Genomic DNA, 19,148 nt, shown 5'->3' with positions numbered 1-19,148 from the left:
GATGTGGTATACTGGGGTGGACGTGCTGTCAATGGATTGAACCAGGGCATGTGAAGCATCTGGGGTAAACCATGGAAAGTTTCGTGGGGCCTGGATGTGGAAAGATATGGCCTTTGTTGTCTTCTCCAAGTGCTACCTCGCGCACATGCTGGGGGAGGGGGTTGTCATTTCATGTGTGGCGGGGTGGTGATGGGAATGAATAAGGGCAGACAGTATGAATTATGCACATGTGTATATATGTATAAGTCTGTGTGTGTATATATATGTATACGTTGAGATGTATAGGTATGTATATGTGCTGTGTGTGGACGTGTATAAATATCTACATGTATGGGGTGGGATGGGCCATTCTTTTGTCTGTTTCCTTGTGCCACCTTGCTAACGCGGGAGACAGCGACAAAGTATAATAAAATAATAAATAAAAATATACATAGAAAATAGGGATGACGTCAAGTGGTTCAACTTGATCTTCAAATTAAGAAAGTGTCAAATGAAAGAAACTGAAGTGAAAGTTACATACTGCAATGACCAAAGACTGAATATGACTAAAATCCAAAGTAAAAAGCAATAAAACTGGGAACTCCAGCAGTGGCTGACATTGCTTACATGGTGAAATCATCAATTTTCATATCAGCAAGAACCAAGGCAAACTGTCTGTTCAGAGGGAAATCCAAACATATACTTTATACCATATTCATCAATACATCTGAAGATGTCCCAGAAAAAAGAAAATCCTAATCCTCTGAAATGGATGTCAGTGGATAAGATTATTTTTTAATATAATATCCATTAAACTGTACATGAGTCAAAGACTGCATGTGTGCAAATGTGACCATTTTTTCGTCAGTCATAATGCTACTTCTTGAAGGTGAGAAAAGCAATTAAGTATAAAATGAAACATAATTGAACAGTATATATCTAAAAACATGCTCTGCCACACACAAATATTCACAGGTCCTCCGGACTTCAACCAACAGCCTACTTTCTTGATAAATATTTTGCAAAAAATTCAGCTAACAATACAGAACCAAGGTAAAATGATCAAGAACATTTACACCATTGGTAAAAATTCAATAATGAGAATCAAGTAACAAGAAAAATTAAAACTAGAGAATCCATGAGCTCTGGAACAAGTCATAACTGCCAATCACTCAACAGCAGCAGCACACAATAGAGGGTATCAACATCATTAGTCTACACCCAATAAAGAGTTAGTGCCATGGAGAATCAATTCCGAGTAATAATCAGTATGATTACATGATTCTGGAACATGGAGGAAACATCCCCGTAAAATCACTGTTTAAGATTATGCAGACATTTCCATGGTAGCTTGCTTGTGTAGTAATGCTCAGTGCCTATAGTAGCTAATGAACAACTATAAATTCCTCAGTAACACAAGGAAATTATTAGTATAGAAAATTAAATTCAACCACTCACTAACCAAGTGGCTGATTACAGTTAAACCATAGAAAATAATACATAGGAGACAAGTAGTAATTGAGGAAAGACTTAACTACTGTGGAATAAAATGACTATGTTGATCAAACCAACAGCTACTCACTCTCCCAAAATAATTCCCTTCTCATTACAAAGGGAAGTAAAAATCTTATGAACAGCTTATACTAATTATTAGTTTGAGGTAAGAAAGAGCATAAAATACAGCTTCTGAGGCTTAATCATGCAATACTATCTTACTTAGGTACAAGAAAATGGCTGATCAACTATGAAAGCTACAGACTGACTTAAAACACTGGACACATACTACTCACTAGTGTGCTCTAAAATTCATGATCAATTCTAAAGCCCAGGCAGGAGCATTTTCCTGTATAAGTCTTGCCCAAAAATTTATGCAAGTTTAATATAGACTGCACTCTTTACTGACAGATCTAAAACTTTCTGAAGTTAGTGATGCACAGATTCAAAAATCTCTGCATCTCTTACTAAGTGAAAATGGTGTTAAGACCTCATACCATCCAAAAAATTCTCCCATGCTAGCTGCAAACTCACTGCAGGAGAAAGCAATCTAACACCAGGATTAATGCCAATTTCTTTGAACATAATTTACTAGAATTGGACAGTGGTAATCAGTCACATAAATGATTTTCTTGTAAATATATTACATAACACTAATACATCCTGCTTTTAAGACCATGGTAGATGCTAATTAGTGAACCCTTATCATCTTGATAAAAGACAAAGGATGTATGATTATGACTGAAAAGATGTATATCTGTGCATGGTGGGAGTGGATGGCATAACTGTTGGCCCATCAGTGCTTAAAGCAGAGCAAGACAGCTTATATGGCATAACTGTAGGCCCAACTGTTAAATCCCATCAGTTATCATCTAGTCAAACCAATTTAGTTCCATATGAGATACTTCCAAAGGACTTGCTCTGGAAGAATCAGTTAAAATTTTCCCCATCTCTTTAATTCAATTTCCTAATGGTAACTCTCATACACCTAGATATAAATTCTTCAAAATACCTTTTTTCTTTTGAAATTAAATAGTTTACTAAGTAAAGAAGCAGCACATATGTAAAAAGAATTAAAAGGGAATAATTAAAGGGATTGAAAAGTGCATGGAAAAAATTGAAGCTAATAAAAGTTGAGACCATAGAGCCATTGAGTAATAACTGAATAATGGATAGGCAAAAGATACTCGGATAGGAAGAAATAAAAAAAGTGTTGCCTGGAAATCTTAGAAGAGGCATCTTGAAAACTGGAAACAGACACAGTAATCTACACCATTAATATTACTAACATATACAATCTAATAAGCAAAAATATTCTAAATAAATGCTTTTTGATATTACTTGTGTGAATGCAGTACATCCTTATAGGAAATGAAGAAAAACTGTAATGTGCAAGAAATTGAACCAACACTAACTTCCTTTAACTTTGCAAGCAACTAGCCTTTACCAATTTTTGTCCCTTTCAAAACTTATGAAGAATAAGATTCTTGGTCAGGTAGTAAATTGATCCAAACCACAATACTGAAATACAGCATTGTAATCTATAACCAAATGCACCACTCACTGGAAGATTTCCTGTTTCATACAAAACCTATTATGCTAACAGAGGATACATGAAAAAATATCTTGGAGATACTTTCTGTCATCTGGAAGAATATCCTTTATAATATCTGGAAAACTATCAAAAATATTAATATAGTAACATTCTTACAAAAAGTAAAACTTAATATACTAAGAAAAGGAACTCAGAGTAAAATACAAACTAAAACCAAAGATAACAACATAAAGGCAAAAACATAAACATGATTAGGGATCTGCTAGTGAAAACAAACACACTCAAAAAAAAAATTCTAGTAAAAAGATTTACATGTGTGCTTGAGCAACTCATGCATGAACTGTGGGACCTGTGCCTAAAGAACTGTTTGGAGTGTAGAACAGACCCCACTATATAGGAAATCATGTCATAAATGAGTGCATCCTCTTAAATTAATGATGATTGAGAGCTTACTATTAAATAAATAGGTTTGGTGCACCAATCACCTCACATATTCATTAAGCTAATTTTCACTTAACTTAGCTCCAAGAAAAGCAGCTCACCCAGCTGAAGGCCTAAATTCATCCAGATCCCATTTTAGGCAAGAGGCTCTTCTAGACACACTTCTTCCCAAGAATGAAACATATTTTCATGATGCTGAACATTATCAAATGTCCCTTACTGCCAATTTATCTTTACTCTCAATTTTGCTGATGAGTCGGGTAAAGGCCATTTTTCAGTAATAACCCTTACAAATGGCTATAGGTGCAAGAGGGGAAAAAGAGGGCTAATGAGAGTTGGGGTGAAAAAGTATCATTAAATTTTAAGGAGAATGAAAAGATGTTTTGGAAGGAGGTAAATAAAGTGCGTAAGACAAGAGAACAAATAGGAACATTAATGAAGGGGGATAATGGGGAGGTAACAAGTAGTGGTGATGTGAGAAGTAGATGGAGTAAATATTTTGAAGGTTTGTTGAATGTATTAGATGAAAGAGTGGCAGATATAGGGTGTTTTGGTTGAGGTGGTATTCGAAGTGAGAGGGTCAGGTAGAATGGTTTGGTAAACAGCAGAGAGGTAGTGAAAGCTTTATGGAAGATGAAAGCCGGCAAGGTGGCAGGTTTGAATGGTATTGCAGTGGAATTTATTAAAAAAGGGGGTGACTGTGTTATTGACAGGTGGGTGAGGATGTTTAGTGTATGTACGGCTCATGGTGAAGTGCGTGAGGATTGGCGGAATGCATGCAAAGGGGATAAAGGTGAGTGTCCAAATTACAGAGGTATAAGTTTCTTGAGTATTCCTGGGAAATTGTCTGGGAGGGTATTGATTGAGAGGGTGATGGCATGTATGGAGCATCAGATTGGGGAAGATCAGTGTGGTTTCAGAAATGGTAGAGGATGTGTGGATCAAGTGTTTGCTTTGAAGAATGTATGTGAGAAATACTTAGAAGAACAAATGGATTTGTATGTAACATTTATGGACCTGGAGAAGGCATATGATAGAGTTGATAGAAATGCTCTGTGGAAGGTATATGGAGTATATGGTGTGGGAGGCAAGTTGCAAGGAAGCAGTGAAAAGTTTTTATCAAGGATGTAAGGCATGTGTACGAGTAGGAAGCTGGTGACTGAGTTTAGTAAAGTGTGTGAAAGATGAGAGTAAATGTGAATAAGAGCAAGGTTATTAGGTACAATACAGTTGAGGGACAAGTCAACTGGGAGGTGGGTTTGAATGGAGAAAAACTGGAGGAAGTGAAGTGTTTTAGATATCTGGGAGTGGATTTGACAGCAGATGCAACCATGGAAGCGGAAGTGAGTCACAGGGTGGGGGAGGGGGCGAAGGTTCTGGGAGCGTTGAAAAATGTGTAGAAGGTGAGAAATTATCTCGGAAAGCAAAAATGGGCATGTTTGAAGGAATAGTGGTTCCAACAATGTTGCATGGTTGTGAGGCGTCAGCTATAGAGAGGGTTGTTCTGAGGAGGGAGGATGTGTTGGAAATGAGATGTCTGAGGACAATATGTGGTGTGAGGTGGTGTGATCGAGTAAGTATTGAAAGGGTAAGAGAGATGTGTGGTAATAAAAAGAGTGTGGTTGAGAGAGCAGAAGAAGGTGTATTGAAATGGTTTGGTCACATGGAGAGAATGAGAGAAGAAAGATTGACAAAGAGGATATATGTGTCAGAGGTGGAGAGAACAAGGAGAAGTGGGAGACCAAATTGGAGGTGGAAGGAAGGAGTGAAAAAGATTTTAAGTGATCAGGGCCTGAATATGCAGGAGGATGAAAGGCGTGCAAGGAATAGAGTGAACTGGAACGATGTGGTATACCGGGGTATAGTGTTATATATATATATATGTATGCTGTTTCCTGTGGAGCACAATAGCGCCAAGAATGTATGTACATTATCCCTGGGATTATGCTATTCCCAATTTAAGCCTTTCAGTGCACAAATGTTTTTTTCAGCCACACCCAAATTGTCCAAGAATTACCACATTTTTTTGAATGATGAAGAGGTGCACAGAAAATATATATAATTTTGTAAGAATTAAAACTTACCTGTTCTTAGTTTAGGAAGAACACATAATTTGCCAGACTGGCCAATCCTATGAAGACAAATTACTTCACCTTTTTTTTTCATCTATATGATTTGGTCAGAAAAACCACCAAAACTAGTGTGTTTTTCTTACAAATTAAAAGTTATGCATTTGTAGTTATGAAAGACATTATCTACTGAAGTGGTCAACACTATGTAAGGGTGACATGGGTGCAGTGGTGGATACCATGGTTGGCTATGGGTGCTAATTGTATGGGCTTAAAACTGCCTACTATGGTCACTATAAAGTTACTGAGGCCTTTAGTAGCTCTTGTGACTCATCTTTAGTTTGGACTGCCATCTATGGCCAGTCATCAGAGTTCACGTTGTTCAGCTTGTGTTTGGAAAGTAAAAACCTTGACTAAGGAGAGCAAAATGGAAAGGGTTAATCAGGTGCCTACAGTTCATCCCGTTTACTCCACTATTCAGGGCTCTTTACACACTTTACCCTTCATCAATGCTAGTTCTTAACTAAGAAAAGTGATGACTTACTAAGAGTAACTATATTCAAGTGGATCAGGTGCTCTGTTAACTGAATCATTTCTCTAACATCTCATTTACATTAAAACATGCAGGGACTAACCATATATGAATATAGTGTTTCCTAGTGTTAATAGAAAATATGGAAAATACCCTGAAGTTTAACATTTTCATTTCAATCTTCCACACTTAGAGCACGAAAAAGACAATGGCAGTGATCTGAGCTAAGTAAAGAAGTCCTTATTTCAATAGAAATGAGACTTAAATGTATGTATGCCCAACCTAATCTAATCAATGTGTGCCTCTCTGTGTCTGATGTGCTCTAGATGTCAGGATAGGTAAAACTGAGCAGTTACCTCCTGGAAGGATAAGCTTTACTGACAGTCAGCAAAGTCACTCTATGATGTGAATGGTGCATTTAAGTCAACTTAGTGTTTCATAACCAGTAACTTTTGAATGGGCAATCGCTCTAAATCTAAGGTAGTTGACTTTCCATTTAATGGAGTTTATATTTACTTCTACAGGATGGGTCTTAAAGTACAGGCCTCTCCAGTTCACAATCAAAAAGGAAAGGGCCTTAAAGTACAGGCCTCTAACAGCTCATAATCAATTGCAAAAAATTCTAAGGATACAACACATTTCCCTTTTACTTTTCACAAAATGTTATGGTACAAAATGAATAGCATAAGGTTGCCCATATTGGAGAACAAGATTATCAGCTACAAAAACAATATCATTAATGAAAAATGAAAAACAAGTAAGTATGACACCAGAAAAATTATTCATGTGAAAACAAATATGCTTTGATAACAAAAAAATGATTTATAAGAAAATGGTGAGATGCTTTATGAAAATAAAAAGCTTCATGACCATGAGCTTCATTTTTTCTCTCAACCATCACATGAGGAGATGAGGCAGAAATACCAAATATAAAAACTTTGTCATCCTCACCTTGTCCCCCACAGCAGACTATGAATGGGATATGCTTTTCAATTACTCCTCGGCATTGCACACACTTCTTCATCAGGGAAGCACAGTTATCACAGGCACACATATGTCCACAAGGTTGGAAGAGCACTGTAGCCTGCTTGTCTGAACACACCACACATTCTTCAATCTACAAATGCACAAGATTTAGAAATATTCTTAGTATAACCATATCAAACATACATCTTAAATATCAAATTGTGCAAGCTTTTTGGTAATGGCATGGATTGAATAAAGTGTTATCAATATGGGAAAGTGGGAGAGCTTGTGTAGTGTGTTCTTCATAGTCCTGGTGTGCAAAGGTAATGTCTTGTGAGGCTGACTGCTGGAAGTGGTCCTAGGATTCCAGATGGCTGGTTGTATATCTGACAATGTTGAAAGAATGCAGTTCAATTGTGAGTAATTCATCTTGGGGATCTTGGAGGTAAGTGGTAGGCCAAGCAGGAAACTGGGTGTTAAAATTTCTATAAAGATGGCTTTTCGGTGAGGTGGTCAAGTTCTGTAGCTGGGGAGTGTAACTGGAAAGGCTGCTGGTGAACAAAATATGCAAGTGTTGATTACAAAGTAGCAAGTGTTGTGCAGGTTTATGTCTATGGACAGTATTTGCAAAAGTACTGTCACTGTTAGGATTTGTCTTATGCAACGAGTTGTGAGTAGCCATTATGAGTCCTTGTCCCAGTCACCTGTCTTTATGATCATGTAGGGAGGGATGGTGGATCTGGGTGCAAGTCTAGTTCCTTGGATGATAGCTATGTGTATGCTGTGTTCTTGGAGTACATTAGGTATTTCTGCCTGTTTGTTTCTAAAATGCTACTGGTGTTAAGTTGTTAAACGTGGGAGAATAGCATCTTGTAGAGTAGTAGGGTTAGTCTGTGCAAAATGGGGTTGCGTTCTTTGTGCTGTTCCTTGTCAGGTGTTTCTGTGGGGAAGGGCTTTAGGAGGATGCTTTTGGGATGGGGAGAAAGCATGTATCTTTTCTGTGTCACAGAAGGCAACTAAGAGGGTGGGAGTGACAAGGAAGAATATTTTCCCCTCCTGTAATATCTACTCATTTAAAAGTTTTTCCTCAAAGGCTCAGTTCATGATTCCTACCTTGGTGAGATGGGAACTGTAAGCACTGATAAAAAGTACATATATTACAATTGCAGAAATGAATCATGGGCAGCTGAAGGCACTTTACCCACGTGAAAGTCTTCATATGTCCAAAGAAAGAATTTCTTTTTCATGCATGAGTCCCTTTTTCCAAGCTAACCCTCTCAGCTGCCTTTTACAATATTCTAGGATACAGAAGACATATTTGAAAGAGCTATCCCCAAAGTATGTATTTCTGTCACATAAAATGAACAGTATATACTGCATCAAAATACCTAACTTACCTTAGTTCTGGACTGGACAGGTTCCTTACACATGAGGCACTTTTTGACTCGTGGTGAACATATGGAGCAGGTAGCAATGTGGCCACAGGGACCAAATAGGGTGTCACGCTTTGTATCTGAGCACACCATACACTCCTCCAAACTCTCTTCTGGACAAACTTCTAAGGAACCCATATCTCCAGAACTGTAATTCATAATGTACCATTACTAAATACCTGTAAACATATAAACTCTAATAAGTAATGTGTACATAATATTCAAGAATCAAAAATGCATATATACCATGATACCATTACAAGATGTTCATAGAAAATACTCAACACATACTGAATTTCAGAGATAACTTCAAATAAAACATGTACACCTTCAGTACAATATACAGCAAGGTTCCAACTAAAAGTAGTAATGTCAATCCGGTATGGATCTATGAAAAAAAATCAATGACTATCATTATAATGGAACATGCATTGTACATCTCCATTACGTAAAAGTCAGCTAAGTCAAGTTTCTCTTCAGTGTAATGAAAAATCTTAGTTTAAGCTTATATTCATAATACACAGAAAAACAGATTTTGAAATATGATTCTCGGGAGAAATATCATCCATATCAGAATAACATATACACATCAACAAGGTCAACCAAAAGAAGTATCAGGATTTTATACATATATTTTTTGAGGTAAGTTTGAATGGAGAAAAACTGGAGGAAGTGAAGTGCTTTAGATATCTGGGAGTGGATTTGGCAGCGGATGGAACCATGGAAGCCTCCTCCCCTTACCCTGTGAGTCACAGGGTAAGGGGAGGAGGCAAAAGTTCAGGGAGCATTGAAAAATGTGTGGAGGGCGAGAATATTATCTTGGAAAGCAAAAATGGGTATGTTTGAAGAAACAGCAGCTCCAACAATGTTATATGGTTGCGAGGCGTGGGTTATAGAGTTGTGCGGAGGAGGGTGGATGTGTTGGAAATGAGATGTTTGAAGACAATATGTGGTGTGAGGTGGTTTGATCGAGTAAGTAATGAAAGGGTAAGAGAGATGTAAGGTAATAAAAAGTGTGGTTGGGAGAGCAGAAGAGGGTGTTTTGAAATAGTTTGGTAATATGGAGAGAATGAGTGAGGAAAGACTGACAAAGAGGATATATGTGTCAGAGGTGGAGGAAATGAGGAGAAGTAGGAAACCAAATTGGAGGTGGAAAGATGGGGTGAAAAAGATTTTGAGCGATCGGGGCCTGAATATGCAGGAAGGTGAAAGGCGTGCACGGAATAGAATGAAGTGGAACAATGTGGTATACCAGGGTTGACGTGCTGTCAATGGACTGAACCAGGGCATGTGAAGCGTCTGGGGTAAACCATGGAAAGTTTTGTGGGGCCTGGATGTGGAAAAGGAGCTGTGGTTTCGGTGCATTATACAAGACAGCTAGAGACTGAGTGTGAACGAATGTGGTCTTTGATGTCTTTTCCTGGCACTACCTCACGCGCATGCGGGGGGAGGGGAGTTGTCATTTCATGTGTTGTGGGATGGTGACGGGAATGAATAGAGGCAGCAAGTATGAATTATGTACATGTGTATATATGTGTATGTCTGTGTATGTATATACATGTATATGTTGAAATGTACAGGTATGTATATGTGCGTGTGTGGATGTGTATGTATATACATGTGTATGTGGGTGGGTTGGGCTATTCTTTCGTGTGTTTCCTTGCGCTACCTCGCTAATGCAGGAGACAGCGACAAAGAAAAAAAAAAAATTTTTTTCATGTTGAAGGCTCCAGTCATGGACAAAAGTCTAAGGCCAAGTCTTAATTGAAATACAGAAAGAATTATGAAATGGAAAAAGAAAAGACAAGGGAAGTATTTCTGAAATTTTGAGAAAGTGAAAAATCTGTCTTTTGAAATGTGCCAGGTCATAGTTATTGGGGAAGACATGAGAAGGTCCTTGATTAACACTAGAATGTCTCCCTGGGAAAGAAGACTCATTAAACTGGGTTTTCTCATGGCTGCAATGTTATAAATCAGTATAAAGGTAGAGTGAGAGAGGGATTAGTCACAGTCGTGCAAGGAGGTTTATACTCTAGCATGGGCAGAAAGCAAGACCATGTGGTTTCCTATGTTAACTTACTACACAGGATGTTCAGTTTTCCTTTTTTTATGTCCTGCTGACATTCACTGCATTTTCTGTGGTGAACTACAAAGATATATTTCTTTATGTGAGTCAAGCAACAAGGCCAAAGGATCATGTTGCATTTTATGAAATAATTTACAGTGCTCTCTACTGAGTATGCCTCATGCAAGAAATCCCTCATGCTGATTGTGATTTTCACATGCTATTCTGAGTATGATAGGTGGAGTTTGTTACTGAAGATATAAGTGACAAAGCTCAATCACATTTGAGTGGTTTCATAAATATACACAACTGTTAGGTGTGGGCTTCAGAAAATCCAAGAAATATGCACCAGCATGCCCTGCACCTACAACATGTTATTACATGTTGTGGAAAAAGATTCCACAACATAATCAAAAACCTTATCAGACCATAACTGTAGGAAATAAATCAATGGAAATTTAGGTTTCAATTAGAGGTAGCAGGAGCAACAACAGCAGTATTGCTTGAACTTTTCCTAAATAGGTAATTTCTCTTCACAAATACATGAACTGGCCATCAGCAATACTGTCCTTGTCAACAGTTAACTTCTTCCAAAGATATCATTTAAGAAAGAGTGTTTATTAACATCCCACATACATGAAAGGATTTCAAAGTTAACATAAGGACAGAAATTAATGACATTATCCATGAAACTTTTGTCTCTGTAATAGAAAGCGTCATCCTTATAGGGGACCCTTATGTACCAGTTCATGCTGGACTCCAACAAAACGTTGTTCTCCAATGTTAATGGTTGCAAGAAAACTTGCTGTTTACCAATGAAATTTTTAAATCCCTAAACTTCTTTTGGTGGACCATACACTATTCATGCAAAGAACATAAAATGTTTTAGAGAAATGCACTAATGTTAGAATTCATTATAAAACATGGGCCCTACTGGCTAATACTATAAATCAATGAATAAATATCAAGAAAATCTATGTAACTCATTCCTCACAGTTAGAACAGCACATGGAAATTTCTATTAAACACACATGAACAATATGAAGTTTCAGAACAATGTACTAAAATGTAAGGGACTACACAACTATGAAATATGAACAGTTTAAGTTGGAAACACGACGAAGATTAAAAAATGAAGTATTGTACAACATTCATTCATTGTCAAAATAACACACGCACATCTCTATCATTCATGAAAAATTACATCAGGTTTCAAAACAAATCACAAACAAGTGCAAGATGGGCTAATATAAGGGCCCACTTTGTCTGGACAGATGGGTGGACAAAGTAAATTTGTATGGTCTTGCAAAGCTACACAGTGGGTATGATTAGCAAATACAATTTAGTGGAAAGTGCAAAATGTCATAGGTATATTCCAAAATGCAAATCAATATAAAAAGATTCCTACTAAATGATATTCATATTTACACAGACTTGTCCTTGTAACACTTGGTAAGGGCTTTGCACAGGTTGGGATCTGGGCAGAGATCTAGTGGGGTTTGTCCCTTCTTGTTCTTGATGTTGAGGTCAGCCCCATGAGCAGCAAGGAGACAGGCAATAGAAGCTGGGCTCTTCTTATCCACACCTTGAGTCCCCAAACCCATCAGCAACTGGGGTGACTTAGAGAGTATAAGTTAAAGGGATTTGCATTGAAAAGTATGCTTAGGAGATTATTTCAACCTCTACTTATATATATCAGTATTGAAGTTGACTCATCTGAGAGATATAAAAGAACTTCGTTAAAAGTTTACAAGAACTTAACTGATGCATATAAGAGTATAAGTTGTCATATATTGTTAACCAAATGCACATACTTCTCTGAACTTAAGTTTCATTAAAAGTTTAGAAGAATAAAATTGGTGTTCATGAAAGTACTGGGTGTCATACAATGCTCATTGACAGTACATGTTTCTCAGTCAATTTCTGGTTAAAGTCTACATGAACATGCTTGAAGTATGTGAAAGTATAATGTGTCATACAATTCTTATTACTTGAACAGATTTTTCCAAGTTTAAAGTGAAAGTGGTAAACATTCTTGTGTGTATGTAGGATGATACTAATGTCATCTTATGCACTGTACATTTTACACTGCTAAAAATACATCATAGCAGCCTTCACCAACACTAACAACCACACAGAGGCAGTTCGCTTTCATTATTATGCAATGTAAACAAAAATGCATCATATATACGATGACTATCAACTGATATTGCCAGGTAACTATTTGCATCTATTCCCAACAGAAATTTGAAAGCCTTCATGCAAGTCCAGTTGGAACAATAATACTAAATGTGGGAAGCTAATGTACTTAAAATCACTTCAGAGGGACTTGGTCTACTGATAAGATTTTGGAAAACTTGGAGTGTGTTACTAAAAAAAATCATCGTGAGATTCAAAGGGCTGAGTGATATCTCGCTATAAATAATCCATCCCCTAACAGGTTATAAAAGGGTGTGTATGTGATATGAAATTGCTTTCTTTGTCAGTGATCAGTTTAACCATGTTTCTCCTCTCACTACTCACCTTTCCAACATCCTGCATGTCCTGCAGTTGCCTGAGTTGGGACAGAGTGTGGTGACGTAATGCTTCGTGGAGAGGAGTATCTCCATCTTTGTCTGCTAAATTCAAGTTTGCCCCCTCTCGAACTAATAACTGAAAACCATAAAGTTTTAATACATGTTCATGATCTTTCTGTAAAACACCATCTAATTAAAAAAATTCTAATTCATTACTCTTTACAGTTTTAATCAATGTCATTTCATATTAACTCAACTTGAAAGGCAAAGTCTTTAGAGAACATTAAACACAAATGACCTTTCTCTTTGTGACCAAGGGCTGAGATAGGTACATATGAAAATATATCAGTCTGTACAGTGATACATGGAAAGAAAAGGGTGAACATCCTACAAGTGAAATGTTTGTGGATGATATGTAGCCTGAGAAAGGTCATGTGGGACACGACAGTCAGAGATGGGTGTGGTTGGAGTGCAGTCTAACTTAGACAGGCCATTAGCTTGTGCTGAATTTTTTTTAGATATTGAGAAGATAAGAGAAGAAGGGCTGGCAAAGGGGATCTGTGTTAGAAGTGGAAGAAACAAGGGAGGGAGAGACCAAGGAAAAGATGGAAGGATGGAGTAAATAAGGCAATGGGATACTCGAGCCTGATCATTTAAAAAGGCGAGGGGTATGGTTGAATAAATATAATTCAAGCATGTTTTACATACGAGATCTCAAGCTATCAATGGGGTGAACTAAGGCATATAAAGCATTTGAGGTGAACCACAGAGTAGAATTTAGTTTTTGTACAATATACATGACACCTAGCGACTGGAAGTGTGCTATTCAAGTTTTTGTTTGACTGTTCCCGATATCATCCTACTCTGTAAAGGTGGGAAGGGCAATTGGTTATAAAATGAAAAAAAATCCTGCAGGTGTTGTATGTATTCTATAACCAGCAATTCATCATTCCATATGATATTTATAGGACACAGTATTTCTTGAATTATTCATATTTATCATACTTTGTCGCTGTCTCCTGCATTAGTGAGGTAGCGCTAGGAAACAGACGAAAGAATGGCCCAACCTGCCCACATACACACGTATATACATGCATGTCCACACACGTACATATACATACCTATACATTTCAACATATACATATATATATATATACATACACAGACATATACAAATATACACATGTACCTAATTCATACTTGCTGCCTTTATTCATTCCCGTCGCCATCCCACCACACATGAAATGACAACCCCCTTCCCCAACACATGTGCGAGGTAGCACTAGGAAAAGACAACAAAGGCCACATTCGTTCACACTCAGCCTCTAGCTGTCATGTATAATGCACCGAAACCACAGCTCCCTTTCCACATCCAGACCCCATAAAACTTTCCATGGTTTACCCCAGATGCTTCACATGCCCTGGTTCAATCCATTGACAGCACGTCGACCCCGGTATACCACATCGTTCCAATTCACTCTGTTCCTTGCAGGCCTTTCACCCTCCTGCATTTTCAGGCCCCGAATGCTCAAAATCTTTTTCACTCCATCCTTCCACCTCCAGTTTGATCTCCCACTTCTCCTTGTTCCCTCCACCTGACACATATATCCTCTTTGTCAATCTTTCCTCACTCATTCTCTCCATGTGACCAAACCATTTCAATGCACCATCTTCTGCTCTCTAAACCACGCTCTTTTTATTACTAAAAATCTCTCTTACCCTTTCATTACTTAATCGATCAAACCACCTCACACCACATATTGTCCTCAAACATCTCATTTCCAACACATCCACCCTCCTCCACACAACCCTATCTATACTCCACGCATCGCAACCATATAACATTGTTGGAACCACTATTCCCTCAAACATACCCATTTTGGCTTTCCGAGATAATGTTCTCACCTTCCACACATTTTTCAACGCTCCCAGAACTTTCGCCCCTCCCCCACCCTGTGACTCACACCCGGTTCCATGATTCCATCCACTGCCAAATCCACTCCCAGATATATAAAACACTTTACTTCCTCCAGTTTTTCTCCATTCAAACTTACCTCCCAAATGACTTGTCCCTCAACCCTACTGTACCTAACAACCTTGCTCTTACTCACATTTACTTTCAGCTTTCTTCTTTCACTCACTTTACCAAACTCAGTCACCAGCTCCTGCAGTTTCTCACCCGAATCAGCCATCAGCGCTGTATCATCAGCGAACAACTGACTCACTTCCCAAGCCATCTCATCCACAACAGACTGCATACTTGCCCCTCTCTCCAAAACTCTTGCATTTACCTCTCTAACAACCCCATCCACAAACAAATTAAACAACCATGGAGACATCAAGCACCCCAGCCGCAAACCGAGATTCACTGACAACCAATCACTTTCCTCTCTTCTTGACACCTAAGTAAAAAATATAGTAATCCATAATTCTGCAATATCAACAGTTTATTACTAGAGTAAAGCATATCATAAAATACCTGACATAAAATGTTCACTAAAAATCTGTAACTACTCTGTATGTAACCTGTTTACACTGTTAACTGCTGCAGTCCACTTACCACTCCTATTTCTTTGAAAGGAATATATAAAATAATATCCCATATGGCATTTATCTATAAATACAGTCGGAAGCAAATGACTTTGGCATTTTCACAAAAAAGGAGGAAAGAACTAGCTCCGATAAGAATACTAAGCACAACTTATTTTGCTCTAGATCCATAGTGTAAATAAAGGACACATAAGGCACATTTATAGGAGCAAATATACCTCAAGGTAATTCACTAACTGTCTTCACGTTAACTGCCCAATGTAAATAATAGTGTGTGAAACTTAAGTCTTAACTCTAAATATAAAGAAAAGATGGTTTAAAATTGCTGACTATTTACAAAGGCAATGTACAACTTTAGCATGTGTTCTCTCTAATGAAAACAGTTTCAATCCCAAAGAACTAAGTGAAAGACATCTCATTTCAAATTTTCAGCCACTTTTTTCAATGTCTCTACAGCATTTTAATGATTACAAAGAGTAACTATCATGAGGAAAAAAAAGAGATAAGGGCAATGAAATACACCACACTTCACGAAGTAAAGCTTAGCAGCGCAGGGTGTCATGAAAACACAAAAATAAGAAAAATTCCAAAATGTTTACAGAATAAAAGACATGCTGTAGTGGATTTACTGAAAATACCTACTCTAACAATCTGGGTGTGGTGCCTCTCAACAGCCAAGTGGAGTGGGGTCTGTAGGTTGACATTTTGTAGGTCCATATTTGCACGACCTTGATGTACCAGAAGCTCAGCAACCTGAATTGAAGAAGCACAAAAATTCATAGAATATGCCAAATGCATATATGTTATACTTTGTAATTCCACTTCCTTGATACCACTTCTCAAAAAAAGTGAAAGGAAATGCACTTTGAACTATCCTACTATGAGCTTTACTGTGTTCCTTTGAAAACTGTAAAAACAATAAGCAAAATTGCTGAATCTTTAGATAAAAAACTGATAACTGATTATCAATGTTTCAAAATAAAACATCATGTTTATCCCTAACACTGTAATTCAAGAGAAATTAAGCCCACCACATAAAACTAGAGTATATTTCGGACACTCAAAAACGTTTTCTCTTCGAGGCCGTGTCCTATATGAATGACATACATTCCCTAGGGGTGTATGGGTCATAACCTTCCAACCTTCATGATTTCTGAGGAGCAGGCACCAACCTTCACTCACCCTCTGCAAATCATCCAAATCTGATGGCAGCCACTCACTCATTCCAAGCCAGGCCTCAGCCAATTATCAAACACCATCAAGCTGATGTCATCGACCTACTTTCTTCCAGCCTTCCAGCTCTGTTGATAAAGTCTTCTAAGACTGGATGACAACAGGGTTATTTCTAAATTTACTAGTTGCTTTCTTTGCAAAAAATCTGGGTTTTGGTTTCATCTTAACCCTTAAGTGACTTTCATAAAAAATATGATTCTTGTTTCTGGAAATGGCAAGCAGTTACTTACTCTTTTTCTAGGTTTCATTGGATGATGTAGAGGAGCTAAACTGCTAAAGAAACTGTAAAAGGTCTAAGACTTTTGAAAGTTCCTTCTTGGGGTGTGGTGGAGAAAGAAAGTGTAGAGAAGTTTATCCCAAATATGGGCTGTCAGATTAAAGCCAAAACCAAGATATGAGGGCCCATGAGGTACACTCTTACAAGAGGCAATAATGTTACAAGCTTTGAAATTGTTGGGATAAAGGCAAGAGAAGAACTCTACACATAAGCCTTCAGTCATGTCTGAGACATCAGGTTCTTCAATGAAAGACTGGAAGGTATTCTGAACCGACTGGTACAGTCTTTGAGTAAAAGGAGGAATATCAGATAATAAGGCATTTGTAAGGCATTCTCTAAACCTCTGTCTGCAGCCACGTTTGAGATAATCTTTTGTGTAAATTCAGGTGTATGGCATAGCTGAAGGAGTCTGGCACTATGGCTGTTTGTCCTATTTTAAGGCTACCAGTGTTATGAAACCCCAAAAGATGAACAAGTTTCAACGATTTCAATTCATGGATAGAACATCTGCTGTAACAGCCCGTATATCTCAAACTGTAGAAACTTCGGTTAGAAGCAACAGATGACTCTGAAAAACAGAAGCACCATCTTTGACTCAGGGCATTAAGATAAAAACACTTAATGGAGAGGGGAAAATACAGTAAATAGATGACGTGAAAGTGAGGAATATGAAGGAAATGAAGGGAGTAATGAAAAGAGGAAAGGTAGGGAGGGAGAAACAAAAGGGAAGAAGCAAAAAGGGTCTACATGGAGTAAGAATAACAGATAGCTAAGGATGAGCAGACTGAGAACCTGGGAAATGCAACAAGTAAGGAAGGATGGAGAATTAGCTGGGAGATCAATATGGGATCCAGCAAAACCAGGAAGAAGAGGAAGAAAAGTAGTCACAAAAGAAGAAGGGAAAAAAGCAAAAAGGGAAACTTAAAAGGAAAAATGATGGGGAAGGATAAAGAAGAGAGGGGGTTACCTCGACGTGGTTATTAAGGGCTGCCAAGTGCAGCGCCGTGTAGCCATCATCTTTCTTCTCGTCGACCATCCAAGAGCGGGGTACCTTGCTCAGTAGGATCCGCATCGCACTGCAACCAGAGACATGAGATCAACATACTTTACACATGAACATCACATCTACTTAAAGAAAACATCAGCCACTGAGTCATCATCCTCATTTGTCAAATATATGTAAAGTTAATACGAAAACTGGATGAACATCAACATATACAGCCAGTGTACAGTTTACATTACTTGGCTAAGTATACACTTAAAAAGTTTGTGACAAAGTGGGTAGAGATCATATAGAAGGGTATAGGCAGAGATAAACATTTAGGAGGAATATCACATGGAACCTATCTCACATACATATGGAACTTCCTGAATAAGAAAGCAGTAATTATCAAGGTCATCTTACTGGAAGAGAATGTATGCTAAAACAATTAATGAATTCGTGTAACTTTTACATGAATTACAAATTATTCCAAAACCTATCAGAATACCACTGAGGATACTTTCTGTTTTCAAAACATGAATCCACACATTACTTCCGATACTGCAAAAAATAGTTCGCATTAATCATAAAATAATCCGAAAATTCCTGTGAACTGAAGATGTTGCTGACAGTCATGTGTACAAGTCATATGTACAGTCTCCTTAATAGACATAATCAGTCCAGAGCTGAAATATGTACCCAAAGAATTGTATAACAATACATTATTACCATGTTCATTTAAATTCATGGTTTTAAAATCAAATGAAGAGACAGAAAAAGTCTCTGGATATCTAAGTGATCTAAATACAACTACCTCCAACGTAATGAACACCCCACAGGAGGTATTCATAAATTCAAAGTTACGAATTAAGTGAAAAGGCTCAAAACAAGTGCGCGTTCAAACATAACACATCTCTTGAATCTTCTTATAACAGCACTCATCGTTTCTTAACCAGTTGTTCCATCGTTTCATCAATCTTGTTACTTGTAAAAAAAAAAAAATCATTTGTTTCTAGTTTTATTTCTTATTTCTTTCAAATTGGCTCGGACTTTCAA

At 37.6% G+C, this 19,148-nt stretch overlaps 1 protein-coding gene across 4 annotated transcripts in view; it reads right to left on the bottom strand.

The window, feature by feature from the left end:
* The window catches only part of LOC139760545 (E3 ubiquitin-protein ligase MIB1-like), an 84,666-nt gene that overhangs the window by 30,730 nt on the left and 34,788 nt on the right, over positions 1–19,148 (bottom strand). For 3 of the 4 annotated variants that reach the window (XM_071683872.1, XM_071683869.1, XM_071683871.1), the window contains exons 2-7: positions 18,078–18,186; positions 16,243–16,353; positions 13,058–13,186; positions 11,963–12,153; positions 8,434–8,617; positions 7,022–7,187 (exon numbers count right to left, since the gene is read on the bottom strand). In XM_071683872.1, the coding sequence (XP_071539973.1) occupies positions 7,022–7,187; positions 8,434–8,617; positions 11,963–12,153; positions 13,058–13,186; positions 16,243–16,353; positions 18,078–18,186 (890 nt within the window). The remainder of the gene's footprint in view (positions 1–7,021; positions 7,188–8,433; positions 8,618–11,962; positions 12,154–13,057; positions 13,187–16,242; positions 16,354–18,077; positions 18,187–19,148) is intronic. The other variant, XM_071683870.1, reaches the window with a different exon arrangement.

Source organism: Panulirus ornatus, chromosome 37 (genome assembly GCF_036320965.1).
Source record: "Panulirus ornatus isolate Po-2019 chromosome 37, ASM3632096v1, whole genome shotgun sequence".
Lineage (NCBI taxonomy): Eukaryota > Metazoa > Arthropoda > Malacostraca > Decapoda > Palinuridae > Panulirus > Panulirus ornatus.
The sequence above is the reverse complement of the archived record's forward strand: the minus strand, read 5'-3'. Positions and strand labels throughout refer to the sequence as shown.